The sequence below is a fragment of the Convolutriloba macropyga genome, chromosome 4, assembly GCF_964194025.1.
Source record: "Convolutriloba macropyga chromosome 4, txConMacr16.3, whole genome shotgun sequence".
Classification (NCBI taxonomy): domain Eukaryota; kingdom Metazoa; phylum Xenacoelomorpha; order Acoela; family Convolutidae; genus Convolutriloba; species Convolutriloba macropyga.
This window is the reverse complement of record NC_134471.1, coordinates 12,573,660-12,596,203: the sequence shown is the minus strand read 5'-3', so window position 1 is coordinate 12,596,203 and position 22,544 is coordinate 12,573,660. Positions and strand designations below refer to the sequence as shown.

Here is a 22,544-nt window from a genome sequence, read left to right as displayed (position 1 = left end):
ACTCAAAAAGGAATTTCCTGAAGATATAGATCTCCTTAACAAAAAATTGGCATATCCATATGAACATTTCAAATCATTTGAAGATTATGAAGTTTCATTTGATAGCTTATCAAGGGATAGTTACTATAGTAAGCTTACAAATGGATATCCAAACGATGAAGAAATTGAACGCACAAATAAAATAATCGATGTGTTTGGAGTCAAAAATGGTAGAGAATTGACTGAACTATATTTGAAAACTGATGTAATTTTGTTAGCAGATGTTTTTGAAAAGTTTATTAAGGTATCTGTAAAAGAATTTGGTATAAATCCACTATACAGGGTGAGTTTACCTGGTTATACTTGGCAATGTGGGTTGAAATATACTAATGTTAAATTAGATACCTTACAGGATAAAGATATGATATTATTGCTTGAAAACAATATTAGAGGTGGAATAAGTAGCGTTATGGGTGATAGATATGTGAAATCTGATGATCATAAGAAAATATTATATATTGATGCTAATAATTTATATGGATATGCAATGTCTCAATCATTGCCTTATCAAGATCTAAAATTTGACTCCTCTATTGATATAGAAACTATATTATCAACTCCAGATGATTCTGAAATTGGTTATTTTGTAGAAGTTGATTTGAAATACCCAGATGAAATTAAAGATAAAACAAAGAACTTCCCATTTTGTCCAGAGAATAAATTTTCACCTACTGATAATTTTACAGATTATATGAATCTCAATAAACCTGAAAGTTATGTTAAATGTAAGAAACTAATTTGTGATTGGACTGATAAGCAAAAATATCTTGTACACTACCGATTGCTCAAATTTTATGTGAAACATGGTATGGAAATTACGAAAGTTCACGAAGTTATATCATTTAAGCAGTCCTGCTGGTTGGAAAAATATATTGATTATAATACCCAAAAACGAAATAAGACTAATGATGACTTTGAAAAAAACTTCTATAAATTATTGAATAATGCATTTTATGGCAAAACTATGGAAAATGTTAGGAATAGAATCAGAGTTGAATTTCTAAAGAATAATGAAAATGAAAAAATTTTGAAATGGCAATCTAAATTATCATTCAATGGCATTCATAAGTCTTATGCTCTAGAGGGTGATGTGGGATATAGTTCTTTCACTTTCAAACAAACAGAAGTTCTGATGGATAAACCTATTTATTTAGGATTTGCAGTACTAGATTTGAGTAAATTGCTAATGTATGAAACTTATTACGAAAAACTACAACCATATTTTGGTTTAGAAAATATTCAAAATCACTATACTGATTGTGATAGTATGGTTTTAAGTATTAAGACTGATAATATTATTAACGATTTGAAAAATCTTGAAGACTTATTTGATTTTAGCAATTTGAATACTAATAATGAATTATTCAGTAACTAAAATAAAAAAAGTACTTGGTAAATTTAAAATTGAAACACCTGAAAGTATTTGGATAGATGAATTTATAGCTTTGAGAAGTAAAGCATATGCATTCAAATGTAATAACAAATCTACTAATAAATTAAAAGGAATTACTAGAGCACAAGCAAAAAATATTAAATTTGAAGAGTATTATAATTGTTTATTTGGAAAAGAATATCAAATTACTTGTGATAACTATTTAATAAGATCTATTAATCATGATATGTATCTTCAGAAAGTTGAGAAAAAAACATTAAATGCATTTGATGAAAAAAGAAAATATGTTAATGCAATTGAAAGTTTACCTTGGTGAAATGTTAAATATTTTGAGAATAGAAAAAGTTATTTGAATAAATTGTTTGCTAATAAATGAACAACACAAACGACATTATAAAAGTTAATCAAGGTTTTCTTAAATATATAAATATAGAAGGAACGTATGAATATAACCCGGTGTATAATGGATATTCAAAGCAGGTAGACATTGATGAGAATTATGATCATCCTGTTGCAATATTGCTGCACACAAATCCTGGTTCGAAAGTAAATTTCAATCAAGATGGAGAATTTATTGGATTCTCAAAGAAGAGCAAAGAAGAACTTAATTTGAGGGATCGGGTTATTCTACAACAATAACTGTGTGTGTGTGGGTAATCGAACATTTGATTGAAAAAGGTACTAAGTTTCAATTATGAATCTATTTTTAGTATGTATATAGTTGTATTCAAAATGTAGACAGAGTGTGAACATATAGCGTAATAATTATTTTTAGAATAATATTAATGCAAAATTCAAAAAATTATGTGTTTGCCAAAGTGCGGATATACAGGCATTCGAACTATTTTTTACCATTATGTGAACATATATATTCAATTATTTTTTATCAGCATATGAATATATTTAATCAAAAATAATTCTAATTTTTACAATATGCGTAGCTGGCCCGCCGGCGAGGCAAGTAGTGTGTGTTTCTTCGCTTTGACTTCATGATGTGAGGACGGTGAGGTTGGAAAGATGGTGTGGGGAATTGATGAGTGAGTTATAGCGCGAGAGTGAGTGCGAAGCACGAACGGTGAGTCACTATGTGGCGAGCGAGCGCTAGAGCTAACGAGAGAATTCTCACTCCATCTTTACGGCCGATGCGTCTTTGCGTCGTGGAGTCAAACGGAGAAACACACACTACTTTCAACTTAAAAACTTGCAAATGAGCATAACCTTAGACGACATATGCAAGCAGTTTACAAGCAATATCTCATTTGCAAAAAAAGTGGAGCTCGAAGCGCATCTGTGAAAACATCACAATTCAACCCTCCCACTGTTTTGCTTGTATTGCTATAAATTTTTTTGCAGACAATCTCAAGTATATGGAAAATATGAGAAAAAAATCCAAGGATTCCCCTACGGAGTGCAGAGATCTTTTAATCAAAAATCTTCTATATACTTCCCTCCAAACTGCCAATCAGTGGTGTTCTAAAAACCCATGATATTCCAGTAGGAGAGCATGCTCTTTGATCCAAAAAACGCTCAAAAACTGAACATCTGTGCAACGATACAAACAGTTCACAAAGGTAAAAAAAAGTTGGCAGTCCGCCAGATCGGAAATATAGGCCAGCTGAGAAAGGAAGCGTGTCAATTTTACAGGATTAAGCTTATCTTGCTTCGTTGGAATGGTTGAACAAATGCTACCAGCCTTAAACAAATTTGCGTCGCATGGTAGCGTGTGGGGAGTAGATATTATTGAAAATATTGAACTACGCTCGCTGGGTCTCAACCGATAGCTGCTTCATCTTAACTAGCTCTAACTAACCAACTGAGCTTACTAGATGTCAATACTTGATGAATAATCCTTACCAACAACACGAGAAATGTTTTCTCTACAGTTACACAGCTGGCTATCATAACACATTCGATCCACGACCGATTGACACCCCCATGCTTCATGGAAACTAAGAACATCCTGTTACGTACAGTTCGGAAAACCCAAGAGCAAAACAAGGTGTTGGGAAAATCATGAGGCTTATGGATTTCCAACAAACAGAAAAATTTGTGCAACATCTTCTATGCGTTAGTTTTTCCCGGCACTCGAACACAAAATTGATTCCTTTCGGCATATCATATAGCCTAAACATCAGTGTCAACCTCGATTAGTTCTTGCTAAGTGATGGATCAATGCACCACTATGTTCTAATGACCAACATCAAATATATTCAAAAACAGCAGTGCCTAGACACCACTTGTGTCCTAACTGTTCACTTTAGCACTCCACTGGGCACACAAAAACATATATCAAAACATGCAAGCAATTATAAGAACGCCATGAGCGGAACACAAAACATTGAATCTAAAATCGTTCAGTGCCGATAGTTTGCATTAAATCTCAAATTTTTTTGAATCTGCAGTCAATCATTGAATCAAACAGTTGCCAGTAGAGCTTATAAAGAATAGAACTGTTTTTCTTTGATAGCATATGTGGTCCGAATGTCAAGGTTGAATTTGTTGAGTCACTCGAGCAATTAGACAGGGATATGTGAGTAATGTGTACATGGTACCTGCAGCGGTAAGAGGAGATATGAAAAAATTGTGTTCACTGCTGATATGTGTTCATTATTGATATCAATAATTAATTATTGATTGTTCGTTAATTATATCAATAATGAACACCATAATTTTTCAAAATTCTCTCCTCTCTTACCGCTGCAGGTACCATATACACATTACTTAGGTACGACGCCAAAGAAGAACACAAGAATTCTTCTGGCGAACCAGCATTTACTTCAATTTTCAGAATATCGTTTTATGACCGGGATCTCTCAAAATTTCCAGTTCCGTTGTTACCACCGAGGAAAATAGTAAAAAATAATAGTGAGAGAGGATAGCGAAGTTCCCTAATTCCAGTTCAAGAGCTTGAGAATAAATTACACGTATCTCATTACAATTTAAGGCTTTTCTCCCATTCGAGATATCCATCACAAGACAATATACCAATCAAATTAAAAATATATATTCGATTAAAACACTATTTAATAAGTTCAGACCATCCCTCCTTAATGAGAAGCATTCTGCTGCGTCTTTTCATTAGAATTTATTCACGCACCTATGTGGCTTAATCGATAAATCAGAATCGAAACAATCTTTTATTTCGAAAACTGTGTTGCCTTTTAGTATGCTTATTTCTTAGCATCTATCGCAATAATTTTTCATCCAGTTTCCATTGAGAGAAACGGTTTGAAACATTAAATATTCACCAACCAGGATTGCTTGATCTGTCATTAGGTTGTTTCAGCAGAGGGGTTTTCACAGACTCCATTTCAAATGAAACAGGTGATGACGCATTACTCTGCTTTGGAGGCACGTCGTCTACGGGAGTTGGTATGGTATCTTCATTTTCTGCCATTTCATACTCAAATTAAATTACAAAAAACTGCAAGAATATTAAGTAGCCAGTTTTTGGCACTTATATGAAGTTGTCAAACTCCACTTCAAAGTTTGCAGCTTTATTATTACACAAAATTAAATCTGAAAAGAACATTGTACAAATTATGACGGAAAGCGAACTCAGTTATAATAGAATCATCAACTTTCTCAGTTATCAAAATTGAAAAGCGTACAGCTATTAACTCAAAAGTGTAAAATTAAAATAGTGTGAGTAATAGTAGTATTTTTAGTATTTGACTCGTAAAATCCCCAATATTGACAATGCTCGGATCCGTTTGTGCCCCCCCCCCCCCCCACTTAATGGGCGCATACTATTTGTACTCATCAGACGCACATGCAATATTTTTCCATAATGCTTTACTATGTAGTACTATTATGCAATATTTTTCCATAATGCTTTACTATGTAGTACTATTATGCAATATTTTTCCATAATGCTTTACTAAGTAGTACTATTATTAGCAGAGTAGACTTCAGAGCTTGAGCTAGAGGTGGTTCCCCCTTTTAAGTTCAGTTTCCACATCTGCATAAAAGTCTCCACGTGTATTTGTTAGTCTCATGGTACTTTTTCTTGTCATAACTGGTGTTACATACAAGGTTAGGTGATCATTGATAACTTTCTCGGATTCTTCCAATAAGTCTGGGGTTGACCTCGATAAGAAAGTTAATTTATGGAAAGTTAATTTATGTTCCAGAAAGCCAGAAAGTAGTAGTAGTAGACGAGAATTCGGTTTCCCGGGGATTCAATTTGCGCCCATGTGTTAGTCCAGTTTCAGTTGTCAAGTTTTTTCCAATTGTTACAATTGTCACATCTGCAAATTATACGCCAAGAGCATTTGCTTGTTAGGCGGAATTGAGTTGTGAAAAAGTGCCAGCATGCTTTTGGGATAGTGTGTTTGTTTAATTTGCCTCCAAATCTTTGAATATTTCTATTTGCAACGTTGTAGTTCTTTCGTTCGGTGGAGGAAGTTTTCATCAGATTTGAATAGTCGGTTAAATTCATCGGATTAGCCTAATTTTTGTGATAAACATAAATAGCGTTTGCTATTTGATAAGTTAGTACTTCAGATCTTGTTTTGGCCATCTAGTGAGGAAAGACCGGTGGCAGAACACACCCTGAGACACCCGTCAGGCATCAATATCACCAGGTTGTTTCTTCCTATCAAATTTTTCAATTGTTTCATAAATATATTTTCAAAAAATCCATTTGATCAATTGTTCTCCATGTACTGTTATATAGTGATTCTTAGGTGAATGTTGACTCCGCGCCTCAAGCCGAAGAGAATTCCAGGCTTCTCAAGGAGATTGGCCATCGGAACATCGCATCGCGGACGAAGTACCTGGACCCTAAGCAGTCAAAGGCGACGATACACTTCTGAGGTGCTACCCTTGAGGACTTGACCGGAACTCTTTATCAGTATAGATCAAAGAAACTACACGCTGAAACTGTAATTGCTGGTTTTAATGATCACGACACAAGCGAAAATGAATTTTCAAATAACTGGAGAAAGTTAATAAACACAATTATTGACACATCCCATCCAATCTTCATCTTTGTCACAAAAAATATTGGCTTCACAAAAAATGCTTTTATAAATAATCAAATTAATAATCTAAACTATGCTCTGTAAAAATCAATTAGTATTTTTATTCAAACAACCATTCAAATTGTCTCCCCATACATCAATCTTCTTTTTAACAGGGTCTGTAAAGATAGTATACCTTTCTCTTTCTATGGTAACCATATGTTTTCTTGTAATTTAACCCGCATGTTTGAACTCTTCACTCATTAGTAAATCATAGGTTTTCAGACTACTAACAGCCTCCTTTATATATATCTCACCCACAAGACCCAGCAGGCACACTGTTCAAAATGTTCAAACCATCTCAGAGGTGGAGGGGTTTGGTGTTACTCGTGCGCCACCTACCAGCACGTTAAATGTAGCGGACTCAGCTCTAGGCGTGAACACCATGAGAACTTCCGCGTCGTAAGTTGCGAAACTGAAATAACTCTAATCTCCTCACGGGCAACTCTAAACCATGCAGCCATGCGACCATCAGCCAGACATCGCAAGCCTCTTCGGAAGCTTGTCCCGAACCCTGCAGTTGCTGACTGAACCTCGAGGAAAGCAAGAAAAAGCTTATGAAGAACATATAAAATCAAATTGTTCATTGGAAAGCAATCTTTTCATGCTGCCAAGAAACAAGACAGGCCTTAAATTCACCGATACCTTGAATGAAATCCTGTCTGCCACTTTAAATTGTTCTAAGGCAGAAAAGGCAATGTACTGCGCAATGGTGATGACTCGTCTCCTTCTAGCATGAATAAGAACGAAATGGTGACTCCTGAAATAACAAAACCGTTGCAAGACTGTTAGATCAATGGATAAAGTAGGACATAGATTCACTGTTTCTTGAAGCAATAGCTATCCAGGAATGGTTGAACAGAACTAAATCAAAATGATCTGTTGACAAATACAAAGATTTTGATAATCGCATGCCAACAGTGAAAATTTTCCAATGCCATTCGAAGTCTTACAGAAGAAGCGATGGGTGCTTTCCTTTCTTTAACTGACAGAGTTGAAAAGAAAAACAGTCCTTGATGTTATACGGGAGAAAAATGCGGAACCACGCAAAGCCAATTTGAATTATCTATTGAGCCATGAACATCCAAAAACATTACCATACCATCAATCTATATTTGAAAAAATCAATGCCTCAATTGTAAGTCTGCCATGAAGACGCATGGAAGCCATGGCCCTTCAGGCCTTGATGCCAACGAATGGCGAAAACTTCTGACATTCTTCAAGTCATCTTCAACTGATCTATGCAAAACAACAGCTAAAAAAGCAATACGCATAGCTACGTCTCATATAACTTTCCTTCTCCCATATAATTCATGTCGTTTGATAGCTCTTGATAAAGGCCCCGGTATACGACCAATAGTATTTGGGAAAGTCTTCAGGCGAATTATTGGAAGAACTATTGTCAAATGTTTTGAAACCGACCTTAAGATATAAGCTGGTGATCAGCAACTACGTATGGGTCAAAAAGAAGGAATTGCATATGCAACTCATTCATTGAGAGCAGATTTTAAAAACCCAGATTCAGAGGTGATCTTGCTTATCGACGCAAAAAATGTTTCAATAGTCTCAACCATGATATGACCTTTCAAAAAATTAAGAAATTATGCCCTTCTCTCTATCATAACATATGTAATTCATATCGTGAGCCATCAAATTTGTTTAATATCAAACAAACAATGTTTTCTCAGGAATTTACAACCCAGGGCAACCCCCTTGCGATGTCGATGTATGGAATTGCCATTAGCCCCTTAATTGAACATTTTGACAACTGCTTCACAGTTCAAATGTCGTAAGCGGACAATGGCAACGGTGTCGGCTCTCTTGATATCTTGAAAAAGCTTTTTGACTCATTGAAAAAACATGGTACTGCTTTCGGTTACCATCTTACCAAATGACACATCCTTACCAAATAAAATTTTTTTGAAAAAACACAGCAAATTTTTGATCACGACGAAGTGGAAATAGTTGACGGTTGTAGAGTACCTGGTAGTGTAATAGTTTCTGATAATGTAGAAAAGAAATTTTGTAGGAATATCACTAAAACAGAATAAACCGTTGTTAAAAAACTGGCCGCTCATGCCATTGTTACTCCACAAAACGTTCATAAACCGTTCACTTCATCGGTTCAGCGTAAATTGACCTTCCTAGCTTGTACATCATTAAACATTGAAGACCTGTTAAATGAATGTGAGAATTCAGTCAACGATGAGCTATTACCTAATCTATTCAAGGATCCCGCCTAAAATCAAAAATGCCGGAATAACTTTTCGTTGCCGATAAAGTAGGTTGTACTGATCATCCTTAAACCTGAAGATCGCCTTAAAGAATATGGACGATCAGTTCAACAAGTCCCTTATCCCTATATCTGCCCGAAGCTGAACTAAAGCAACAACAAATCTTACAAGAAATAAAAAAAGGAGGAAGAGCTAGCTATCAAATCAATAAAGACGAAATTAAAAGCGAAATCAATAACAACAGATTTGCGCACTTGACTTAGCTATTGAAAAGGGAGCATAAAGATGGTTAAAGGCTATGCCATTGAATCCATATCACTTCGACCTAAAAACTGAGTTTTGTGATGGCATTGCCCTTCGGTATGTCTGGGACCCAGTGAAAAAGCCATCACTATGCGCATGCAAAGAAATCTTCACTGCGAAACATGCCCTCCACTGTCCGAAAGAAGGATACACGCACCTGAGACATAATGAACTTCGTGATTCCGTTGCAAACATTTTAAGGGATGTCTGTCATGATGTCGAAATCGAGACTCATCTTCAGCCGTTGCAAGGGGAAACCTTTGCTCTTAAATCAACGACACCTGACGATGATGCAAAATTAGATATCAAGGCAAACGGATTTTGGGAATCGAGGTTCAACAGAATTTTTTTTATGTAAAAACTTTCAACTCGCTGGCAGAAAGTTGCCCTGAAAGCAGGAGCGAAGCCTACAAGTACCATGAGTCTATTAAAAAGAACAAATATGAACAAAAAAATTGAGGTTGAGAAAGCAAATTTTTGTCCGCTTGTCTTTGCATGCAGTTCTTCTGATTTAAAATTAAAACTTCAAATTCTGCCAATAAAATTTTTCTTGGAATACAAAGTACTAAATTTTTTTATGAAACTTACCAGTAACCAGCTTCCGATTTTCGAAAAACTGCATTTACCAACATCAAATCTACGCTACAGCCAACGAATCAAAAAATACTGCTTCAATCACAAAATAAACTCATCTGCACTAGAAAACTCTATCCTTAATATCGGCTTAACCATTCATAATAAATATCTTAACGTGATTTTTTTTTAATAAACATAATTGAAATGGATGCAAGACCACTAGTTCTAAAGAAACATCTTAAAATGCTTTTCTTTCATTTACTTAAATAAAACACGAATAATGCGTCGTACGGCAGGGCATCATGGAAAAGTTTTAAGTTTTCATAGTACCACTGTCTTCTCAATTTAAACCGTAATATATTTAATTTATTTCATTTATACTCTGATCTACACAGCCCATTTAGTTTGTTTTGCTGTTTATAACTTAATGGGAATTCAATGTGTTTTTTTAAGGAATCTGAAGGTTGCCAGAAATCTAGTAATGAGCAGAATTGGTTTATCACTGGTGATAAAACTTATATGATAATTCTTGTAGTCTAAATCTAAAAGATCAGGGGAGTAAGTACTAGGTGACACCGTTATTTAGTAGATACATTGGGGTAATTCGCATTTTTTTTTAAAAAAAATGACTGGGAGATTTTTCGAAAAGTCAGTCTGAGGGAACACATTCAGAACTACCGAGAAATATATCAGTGTTTTTTCAGATTGCGTTAATTATTAATTAATGTTCACTCAGCTACAGATTACACTCCCTAATTCTCAGAATTTTAATTTATTAATTTGCCAGGTGAACCAAGTTGTTTTGTCTAAATTTTTATTCTCTGCCGTAGTAATTTCCCAAATTCTGACTCTTTTTTGTCACTGTTATGCAGAAGTTCCATTTTTGAAGCGAAATAACTTGAACTCAATTAAAATTGTGTTTATACAAATCTTTTACCTCAGCAGATCGAACCCAGTTTTTCGCCGCAACAACTGTTGTCAACAAATGTTATCAATATTTGAAATACAAAATATTTTATCAATCTTTACAATAGAAAATAATAAGCGGATTAGATTATATATTTTTCACCCGATAACAACGCCAACTAATACATTTATCTGGACTCGTTTCAGAACTGGATCAATCATATTCAAATAGCTTGGAAAGCTTTCTTAATACTTGATTTGCAGATCAAGTGTTTAGAAGATGTTTACAAATGTCACTCAATTAAGTTATTCCTTTATTTGGGTTTAAGAACTTAAACTCTGCATTTTTGGGAACTCATGGAAAAAGTATAGAACAACTGTGGAATGTTTGTCTTTGAATAAAAGGAGGACAATTGAAATCATGAATCACGAAATTCTTTCGAATGTTTGTTGCAGAACAGGCACACACGGCAGCTACTGCTTTTAGCCGCAAGAAAAAAAAAAGAACATTGTTAATTTCCTCTGGTACACATAAGTATAAAAAGCAAATGGTAAAAGAGGCAATGTAAAGTTAAGAATATAAAATTATGTAAAATTATAAAATCATTAAATTACTTAACTAAAAATTAAATTACTTAACTAAAAATTTGACCTTACATTATTAAAAAATGGCCTAAAATGCGAACATAAAATGTTCTCACAATTTTATATGTACATCGTGAAGATTTAAAATTAAAATTAAAATCTAATGCTCTCAATATCATCTTTAATATCAGTTACCTTTGGGTCCTTCAAAAATTCTTTCCAAAAATATTCTTTCAGTTGTTTTTTTAAGGAAGCTTTCGATGTTGTTTTCAGTCTAATATTAGAAGGCAGACTATTATAAATTGGAATGGCTTGTGCAATAAAAGAATCAGTTAAAAACTTATTGTTCTTTCTTATATCGAAAGTTACTTTTTTTGACCTGTCATGTTGTTTTATTCTCATGGTAGAGAGAGGTTCAATTTTATACGCTGGAAGATCGTTGCTGAGTAAGCGAATAAAATATTTTGAGCAACGATATTTCAAGAGAAAAGAAACTGGTAGTATTTTGTTGCGAAGTTTGAGATCTGTAGACCGATCGTATTTTCTCCTATTAAAAATGGATTTTATTCCCCAATTCAATTGTTTTTCTAAAGTTGTGAGTAATGACTTTTGCAACCCTATCAGAATTAGAGCGGAATAATGTAGATGACTTATTACTATTGCATTAAGTAATAAGACTTTCGTTAAACTTTTACTTAGTGTATTCAAAACTTTTATTCCACAAGCCATTCTCTGAAGAATCTTTTTCACTTCTCCATCAAATTTTAGTTTGCTGTCTATAATTACGCCAAGATACTTCACACTATTTGATTCTGCTATTCTTTCATTGTCAACATTCACAACAGTATTTGTTAACCTCTTCCTGGTGCTGAACACAATATATTCTGTTTTTTGTTTGTTCACTACTAACTGGGACTTTGCAAAAAAATCAATAATTTTTGAGATGTTATGTTCAAGTTTTGTTTTTGCCGATATTTCATCAGTGTCGGATGTAAAAAGAAAAGTGTCGTCTGCGTACTGTACAACCGTGCAATCCTCTTCAACAATCTTTGCTAAATCGTTGACGTAAATGTTAAGTAATAGAGGTCCTAAAATAGTACCTTGTGGAACTCCTCTCTTCAAATTTATCCAGTCCGATTCAATTCCATTCAGAACAACTCTTTGCGTTCTTTTACTCAAATAATTCTCTACTAAATTGGTAGCATGTTCGTCGAAACCTATATTTTCTAGTCTCCGTAACAGTATTTTGTGGTTTATAGAATCAAAAGCCTTTGAAAGATCTAAAAACGCCCCTGTAACATTTTTTTTCTTGTTGAGTTCTAATCTTATTTGTTCTGTCGATTTCAGGATAGCATCAATTGTTGAAATTTGTTTTCTATAACCAAATTGACTAGCCGACAATAATTGCTCCCTTTCGAGGAAACTTGTGATTTGTGAACTGAACGCCTTTTCAAAAATTTTTGACAAAGCAGAAGTGACAGAAATAGGTCTATAATTGAGTGGGTCTTCGGGATTCCCTTTTTTGAAGAGTGGAGTTACACAAGCTTTTTTAAGATCTTCTGGAAATTTTCCTTCTGTAATGAATTGATTAATGAGATAACATAGTGGTTCTGCCAGCCATAAACAGTTTATCATTTGTTGTCTCGTTGCGTAACTGTCGTTATTGGATTGGCAAGATGTCGCAACAAAGAGATTATAGATATTCACTACTGTAACTGAAACAAAAGTTTGAATTCCAGTAGACACTACCACCCACTTTTAGCTCTTTTCGATTTGATGGGTTACTTTTTCTGGCCAATCCAATAACGACAGTTACGCAACGAGACAACAAATGATAAACTGTTTATGGCTGGCATGAACCATATTACTCGAGCCACAGCCTTTTTTACATTGCAAAGCAACCAAACGATGAAAACAGATACCTAGAAGAACTCAACTTGTTCTGGATACATCAAGTGTTCTCTGTTGAAGGTCTGGACATGCAGGAACTCGCTTCTGACTACAAAGACATTGAGAGCTCCTTGTCATCAAGCAAAAATTGGAAACAGATGCAGATTAAAAACGAGGATTTTTAGTCACCAAGATGGATTCTCATGGCTCAACCAACAAAATCAGGATTGATTAAAATTTTCAGCAAATAATTTTAGAAAGAAACTCAAATAATTGTGAGAAAAATCCTCATTTAAAAGTTCGGATCTTTTCCGTTTGTGCCCCCCCCCCCAGTACGTTATGCTCCCCCCAGTTACAGAGCACGTGTCATTACATAGTAAATCATTATGTAAAAATATTGCACGTGCATCTGGGGGTTGCAAATAATATGCACCCACTAAGCTGGGGGGCACAAACGGAAAAGATCCAAAAGTTCTGTATTGACTTGGTAAATTGTTCCATTATTTGGTCCTTGAAATAATGTCAGATATCAAATGTACTTTTAGAAACCATTAAATCGTCTTACTTGAAATGATATCTGGACAAATGGACCAAAAACACAAAAATGAGCTGAAAAAGAGCAATAACATTTCTACATCAAGATAAGTAGTGATGAGAAAAGTTAGATATAAGAGCTTTGTGCATTGAAAACATTTAGTTCATATTACATAGTACTTTAATTCATTTACTTTTTCCGAGTTCATTTAGTGGACAACATTACGGAAAATAAAAATGCAACAGGTATACCCTCAGTAAATACAACTGTAGTTCGATTGTGAATTAATGAATACATAGCAACGTATTAAGCAACGTGTTATTCAGAAAACAACGTATAAGCAATGTTTTAGCATTAGTAATGATCAAGACAACAAGTGAAAACTTAGGCGGCAAGATTTTTTGATGCTCATATAACAGGTTTTTTCGTCTGATGTCATTGTCGTCAAATCAGTTGGTATTCAATCGGCATATGTCTAGAAAACCTAAAGATATTAAGCCGAAATCTAGCTTAATCGATACATATTGTGGTTATATTTAATTAAAATTAGGTGAAATGAACTTTTTCGCAACTTTCTACATATATTAGAACTTATTTAAATCTTATTTTAAAGATTAGAAATACTCGATTCTGATTGTCTAAAATTCATTATTTTATTTACTTCGTAACATCCTCCGGCCCGGAAGAAGATGTTGGGAAAACTGGTACAAGTTTTTCAAGCGGACGGACGAGTGAACCGGTCGACGTACGTAAAACGGCGGAGCGCGCGACGCTATTGGAGCCATAACGGAGTTCCACAATCCGAGCGGTAGGGTAGTAACCCCTAGGGTTGGTTTCCTCAACTATCCGAACCAAGTCACCGGTCTTAAGGTGTTGCTCGGCAGGCGTCTGCCACATAGAGCGTCGGTTCAGCGTCGGTACGTACTCTCAGCGTCGGTGAAGAGGAAGCCCCACTTTTTCTCAGTAGTACGGCGGACAGTAACATAGAATGTCCCAAAGTACTTAACGCCAGTGTTCGTGAAGGGATGAGACTGGTAAGCAAGTCGTCTCTCCTTAGGTAAGTCAGACATGATTGGTTGCATAGTTACAGATTGGAATTCTCGGCATCTCAGGCAGTGTGCTTTGATGTAACGCAAAGATGATCTTAGTTTCAGTACTATATAGTGCTCCTGCACAATTGATCTTAGGTATTCAACGCCTTGATGATAATGCTTTACGTGGGTGTGTTCAAGGAACAGTTTTACAAACGGATGACGTGCATATAAGATGATTGGGTACTTTACGTTAAATCCAACTTCCATTAACCGGTTGATGTGGCCCGAGGAACGGATTAGCCCATTTGCACTAAGGAACGGTGAAAGTGGAGCAATTTGGCGACTCCGTTTTACAGATTTATTGTCAAGAAGATCTTTTCTTCTGGGTTCAAAAGACTCTCCTCGCAGCAAGTACTGTAGATGACGCTCGACTTCGTCAAGCTCAGTAGGGTCAGTAATGCTACCATCGAATTTACGGTAGCCGGCATGTTTCGGCAAAAGCCGGAGAACGTATGCGGCAATGCGCAAGTTTTTTTGATAAGAACTAAACTTATCAAACGGAAATATGGAAAGAACACGAATTTTTTGTTTTTTGACAGATGTAGTCAGAGATACAGTGTTCTCTATAGTGACCGCTTGGTTGACGCCAAGTTTGATTTTTTTTAATGACGTCTTTGTTCGGTACAAACGGGAAGAGTGAATTAGTTAGGAAATGCGGACCTTTGACCCAAATGCTTAGTTGCAAAATTTCAGCGGACATTCCACGCGTGCCAGCGTCAGCTGGATTATCCTTAGTTGCGACGTGGTTCCATTGGTCAACGCTGGTATACTCCAAAAATTCGCAAACACGGTTTGCAACAAAGATTGGTTGCTTTTCATTGGAGTTATTCCATTGGAGAACGGTCGTGCTGTCTGGCCACATGAATACTTGGTTAAGAGTTACAGTAAGTGCTTGTGTAATTTCCCTCTTCAGTCGAGAGGCAAGTAGAGCTGCTTGTAATTCCAATTTTGGGACAGTCAATACTTTCAGTGGCGCCACGCGCGCTTTCCCAAAACAAACGCAAGATCTGTTTTTCCTTCGCCCGTGGGAGTTTTTACTCGGGCTCGCAAGAATGCGACCGCACTGAAGATATCCAGGGAACTGTCACCGAACATATGCAACTCTATATTATCAAAGGGTCCACTAAAGTAACTTCGGGGAATTTTGATGGTTTCAAGCTTTGGTAAGTCGGCACTCCAAACCAAAAATCTTTGAACTTTGTCCTGTCGAAGCTCTTCGTCCCATTGTTGTCCTGAGAAACGCCAGATGTCCTTTAAGAGCAGTCGAGCACCGACAGTAAACGGTGCGACAAGACCAAAGGGGTCAAAAACTTTCGAGACAAGACTTCGGATCAAGCGTTGCGTGAAGGACTTGGTGATAGCGCAGCTTGTACCCCTACTCACAACCAAAATGTCATTACTGTGATCCCACATTAGCCCTAGCACATGCGATGAATCCTCCTGACATGACACAATTACCTTGGGCTCAGTAGATTGAGGAGAACCATCAATTCGGTCAACCAGATTTGGCACCTTGCTTACCAACTTTGTAAGCTTGAACTAACCGAGATTGAGAAGATGTACCAATTCCTTCGATCTATTGATGGCTTTCTCAGGAGACTCCACTGAGTCAAGGTAATCGTCCATATAGAAGTTTTCAAGGACGGTTTTTGCAGCTTCGGGGTAAAACTTGGCCTTGTTGCTCGCAGTGCGTTGTAATGCATAGTTGACGCATGTGGGCGAGTCTTTAGCGCCGAATAGAGTGCGCGTATATTGATACACTACAACGTTAGTTGTGGGGTCCTCCCGCCACAGAAAGCGAAGTGATGGTTGATATGATGGTAATACACCAAACTGTAGAAACATTCCATCGATGTCGGCAGAGATGGCATATGGATGTTGTCGGAAGCGATGAAGTACGTAAATAAGGTTTCGGAGCAGATCAGGGCCAATGGGCAAAGATTTATTCAGTGAGGCACCATGAAATTTTGCTGCTCCATTGAGCACCCTACGCACCTTACCCGGTTTGTTCGGGTTTAAAACCGGATGGTGGGGTAGGTACCACTCTTTATTGGACCGGCTCTCAACCTTGTGAGCGTCCGGAACCTCAATTACATACCCCTTATTTAGATCTGAATTGATGGTACTATTATACTTCTCCCTAAGGTTTTCATCCTTGGTCAATAGTCTTTCGAGAGACTTTAGTTGCACAAGGGAGGAAAAGTAATTATTTGGGAGCTTGGTGTTGTCGGCTGCCAACAGAATTCAGACATTGTATCTCAAGCCATTGTGTATGGTGGTACTCTCAAGGATTTCTTGAGCCCTCGCGTCTGCTGCAGATCTTGAGTCGACCTACTTGTTTTCCCCGATTAACTCAATGTCGTACCATGACTTTACTTGACTTGTTAACTCATTGTCATGTTCGATATTCACTTTTATGAACGTTGAAGTTAAACAGGAACTTGATGGTAACGGACCGCTTAAGACTCAACCTATGGGTAAGCTTACGGTAACGGATGAACGCTTCTCATCGGCAGAGAAGTATTCTAACGGCGGATGGCATGATAGACATCTTGTCCGAGTGTCATCTCAATGTCTTTATAGGAATATGTCACGGGATCAAGGACTGCTAAGTGTGGGTAAGTCTCTTGCAGGGCCTGTACATTAATTTTGTCAGAGCCGACGTTCAGACTCTCTTTAACGAAAAGGTTGATCGTAAATGGTTCGAAATCCTGATGTTCTCTCAGTTTCACAGTATCTTCAGCAACCCTAGCATCAAATACTTCTTCGGTATTAATACCCTTGACAGTTAGCTTTAGTGCTTTACCGTGCAAACCAAGTCTATCTGGTCTATCTGCGACACTACTGGCCACCCAAGAGTTACTGCAGGTGGTATCACACAAAACCAAGGCCCTGGTATCTACCCCGGACGAATCGACCAACTGCAATTCCATTATCTGAAGGAGCCCCTTAACATCAGTAACAGATGACATTGTTGTGGTCTTAATAGGCTGCAGTTGACTAGAAGTTGCTTTACTTTGACCTATGTTGCCAGAAGGCTGAATGCTATTGAAATTTGTTGACTGTTTTGATGGGAAAACCCTATCTGCTCAGTGCAATAGCGTGTTATGCGAACTATTGCACCCCTCTGCTCGGCACTTTCTCGTTTGAAGCTTATACTTTGAGTTCTCTTTCTCGGTTGAGGCACAAAAACTTTTGAGGCTGTTTTGGTCTTGGTTACTGAAGCGCTGTTATCTTCAGGCCTGGCCTTGTTTGCGCTTTGTTTCATAAGATCGTGGGCCTCAGCCTTTTCTTTAAGCCAATTGTTAAAGTCAAGGAGGGTAGGCTTAACCCAGTGCTTTTTTACCGTAAAGAGCGACCATGACTCTTTCATGTTTGGTGGTAACTTCTGTACCGCTTGGTTAAATAGGGAAGCATTCTTCAAGTCATCATCATATGATAGTGACTTGAAAACGCCAACGAGGCTGGATTTGACTGCAGAATTGTTAATGATGTTATCACTATTGTGTATTTTAAGAGGTGGAATATTGCTTAGTTTATCCAAGTGTGCACCTACTACTGCCTTTGGCTGGCCAAATTTACGTTCTAAGGACCTTAGTGCATCCCTGTACATTAAACCACAGTAAGCAAACCCGGCAATTGCAATCATTGCTTTACCGGTGACGAGTGTTTTAAGGTACGTCAATTTGCCGTCATCAGTGAGTGACTGCGAGTCAATCGCGCTTTTGAATTAACCATACCACTCATGCCACTTTAATGGTTCGCTATTAAACTCTGCAATTTTCCACTCGGGCAAAGGGTCGTTTTTCTTACTTGTTATTGCATCAGCCAATTCTTTAATCAATGATGCATTGTCTGCAATTGAAGGGACAGGTAAAAACACCTGCGGGCCACTCCAACTCAGCGGTGTGTGCACAACATAAGGATATGTTGGCTGAAAAACAGGAGTGGCTAGACCAGGTACAACATTACTAGAAGTTGCGATTGGGTTTTACTGTTGTGTGCCGGATGGTGATAGCAAATTAATCAAAATGGTTGATTTCGAATATATTTGTTGTGGAATATTAGTTTTGAGAGCAAAATGTGAGCTTGTACATTTGGAGGTACACTAATCACGGTATTAGTGTCTTGGTTGATTTTTGATGGTCTCTGCTGTGGAAACCGCCATTGACTCATATTTGGCAGAAAATTTTGTCCAAGAGGGATATTGGGCATATTTGGGACAGGATGAGCAACGGAACGTACGACTTTGTGTACTCGGTTATTATTATTCTGAAAAGTGTTGTTGACGAGAGGCTGATTAATCAAAGGGGCGTGTGGGATGGGAGCAGTAGGGTTAGGTGCGAAGACTGAGTTTGGAATGGGAAGGTCATTAGGATGAGCGGGTTCGTAGTTGTGCTGTTGAGTGTTTGGACTTCGTGGGGCGCTTGGGTGCAGGGGAGCGTTAGTTGCGGGGCTGGATGATTTGTTGTCGGAAAAGGAGGAAGAGTGGCGTTTGGTGCTCGGGGAACAAAATTAATTTGTTGTCGGGGGCATATACGCTGGGCCGAATTATTCTTGGGCAGACTTGATGTTTCAGGTCCCCTGGTTTCTGAAATTTGAAGTTGTGCGTGTGGAAAAAAAATCGGACGAATTATTTTGATTTATTTGTGGTCAAACGGGCTTTTGAATGTGTGGTGAAGAAGCCCCTGGGGCGTTTACAGAAGGCGGGTGACTATCTGCGGTTCCTTGGTTAGTTATGCTCGGAAGCGACGTGCCTTGTTGGCCTGTTTGATTCATTTGCGCCCGTAGCTTCACCTGGTACAACGCCTGTGTGTTAGCAGCAGCCAAAAAATTTTCAGGTGGAGTATAAAACGGGTCGAGTTGCTGCAAGGTCTCATTGCTGAAAATGCAATTGCCTCGACAATTTTTTGGAATAGAGTGCCTCGAAATTTCAGTGTTGTAATCTTCCACTGTTTCGTTGTTGTTGTGTCTAGGGCATTCTGGAGGGTCTTTCGAAACCTCTGGTTCACTAGTTTTCTCCTCATTGTTAATACCTGAAGCAAGTGAGGCGTTTATCCAGTCCTGAACAGCCTTTTCGCTTCTCATTGAGCTCCTTGCACTTGCAGTTGTTTCAGGTTGGCTACCGTTGGAAACGGCGTCCAGCAATTCAACTTCTTGCAGAGTTGCCTCTGCCAACCGTTTCCTGTTGTTTTCCTCCAGTTCATCTAATTCCATTGGCTTTTTCTGTTTGGCGAGGCAAATGGCCGCCTCATTTTGTTTTTCAATTTCTTCGTGCTTCATTTTAGTGATTGCATAATCATCTTTACGCTGACTAGATGTTTTTGACGAGGCCATCAGTGAGCTATCACTAGAACGAATGAAAGTCCTCGGTTTCTGAAAATCGTTAACTTTATCATCAGCAGAGTTGATGTAGTTTCGTGCTGAAGTGAGTATCTTGTCGTTCTTAGTTGTCATTGCCTCCAAGTAAGACTCAAATGAAAGAACAAGTGCACTTGGATCCTCCGTTTTTCTAGCAAATGCAATCAGGTCCTCATTTTTGTCTACATCAGTCATAAATGCTTCGTTGCACTTTGTTACTAGGCGTTCAGCTTTCACTCGCCTACTTTGACTATTTATGCAATGACGGATATCTTCATGTATAGCATGCAATTCAGCTTCACAATTTGACCTGGCAGCGTACTACTTTTTTGACTTTTTGATCAAGACTATTAGACATCACGATGTTAAAATTTCCAAAAACCAGCAAAACTACCACTGCACACGGTTATCTATTATATGCACACTCCAAACAAACCAAATCCACGCAAAATAAACCAAAAGGGAGACAAAGGACACACGGGAAGTCGAGCGAGCAACGCCAGACGCAACGGAAACGAGACAGACGAAAAGTCGAACGAGCTGTGCGCGACAGAACGGAAACGGGACGTGCGGGAAGTCGAGCGAAAAACGCGCAACGCAACAAAATGGGACGGAGGGGAAAGAACAGGTGGGAAATGAGGTCGGAAAGAAATATGTTAGCAGACCACTGCAAAAACTCAACCAAGCATCCTAGCCGTAACTCCAGAACAAACTTAAGTCACACCCTAGGAAGAAGTAGAGAAGCTACTGCAAGACAATCTAGCATAGTTCATTATGGGGCTGAAAACAACAATTAATTAACGGCAATGCGGTAGTACACTAAAAGGATGAAAAGGTCGAGAAATTTACCAGCCGTAACTCCAGAAAAAAATTAAGTCACATCCTAGCAAAACCCAAGAAACAAACAATCAGCATACTAGCGGTATTAAACAAACTACAGTAAAATTGAATAAACTACATTAGTGTATTTGTAGACTAAAACAGTTGGAAAAGTCAAGAAACAATCCAGCCGTAACTCGAGAATAAACTTAAGTCACACCCTAGAATGCAACAAGACAAAAGCAAATAGCAATCATACAGGTACGCACAAAAATACAGCAGCAAAACCAAAATACTACAACAGGAGGGCTAGTAAATTAGTAAAGTTGAAAAGTCAACGGATAATCCAGCCGTAACTCGAGAATAAACTTAATCCACACCCTAGAAAGCTATTAGACCTAAACAACAAACCAGCATACTAGCATACTCAACATACTGCAGCAAAAACAACAACATACTTCATCACACATGACATACTACATCGAAATCCAGAAAAGAGGGGGAAGAAAACGAAAAGCGAAGTTTTGGGAGAGCGACGTTATTGAAAAAACGGAACACGGAGAATTGAAAGGTTAAAGGACGAAAACGACGCGGACGAAACGCTACATAAACGAGCGACGAAGAGAAATTATAGTGATTCGATAATTTTTTTTCTGCAGGCCGGATGTTGTGAAAATTTTCACAACTTTTTGTGCATTGAGTTTCACTCAGTTTACGAACCTTCTTGTTGAGAAGAATGTTCTTTGACAAATTTTAGAAAATTTTTATGCTTTTGCCCAATTTTTTTCTCTATTTATGGTCAAGTTTTTGCAAATTCTTGTATATGGAACGGTAATCCAGTAAAATGGACGGTTTTATGCCTGAAAGTACGGTTTATCAAATTTCGAACTTTTTTGAATTGCCTCAAAATTGACCAAAAATTTTCAAAATTGTACAACTTTAGCATTATTTTCTCCCACTTTTCTGTATATCAGAGGTTATTTTTTGATATACTAACCGATTAAATAATTTTTGTTGAATTTTTGGTAACACGGTCAGAAATTTTCAAAATTGATGTTTTTTCGTCTCTAAAATCATTTTTTGTGGCCCCCTACCAATTTTTCTACAGATATTCGTTTAATTCCACTAGCCCATTATCCAAAAATTTCACGGGTTGAGTTTCTTGCCCTCTAAATTCTGAAATAAATAGATAAAGTCTTACAGTTTTGCGAAAACCTCAAAGCCATCAGTTTTGCTGAAAGGGCACCATCCAGCCTGTATCAAACTCCTGTTCTCAGCAGCTGGCCAATGAGTCACACATCCTTCGATCTGTTTTAATGCTTCTCGGACGGTATTGACACTTCCTTTGACGCGCGCTTTGTGCAGAGGCGTCTGATCAAAAGTGTCCACTTGGGCTGGGTTGAGTTCGAACCTGCGTTGGAATTGGATGAGGTCTGTCTGTCCGGCATAAGCTGCCCAGTGGAGAACAGTGTCTGCCTCCATAATCACTTGTGTGACATTTGCGCATTTGTTTAATAAGTAGATTGCAAGAGGTGCGTGTCCGTTCTTTGCAGTTACTATCAGGGGATTGCATCCACTACCATCTGTCGATTGGGTCGTTATCCACTAGTAGGCTGAATGAAAGGTAATTAATCTAAAGATTCCTCTTTTCCTTGCGAAAGTACAGTAAAATCGCGGCACCATTAAACTCAGTGAATACAACTGTAGTTCGGTTGTGAATTAATGAATACATAACAACGTATTAATTAACGTGTTATTCAGAAAACAACGTATAAGCAATATTTT

At 37.5% G+C, this 22,544-nt stretch overlaps 1 protein-coding gene across 1 annotated transcript in view; it reads right to left on the bottom strand.

Annotated features, from left to right (window-relative positions):
• Nucleotides 1–4,980, bottom strand: part of LOC142337462 (stomatin-like protein 3) — a 38,447-nt gene extending 33,467 nt beyond the window's left edge. The window contains exon 1 of the mRNA XM_075386697.1: nt 4,685–4,980. Within this exon, the coding sequence (XP_075242812.1) occupies nt 4,685–4,829 (145 nt within the window). The 5' untranslated portion in view covers nt 4,830–4,980. The remainder of the gene's footprint in view (nt 1–4,684) is intronic.
• Between the last annotated feature and the right edge of the window lie 17,564 nt (nt 4,981–22,544).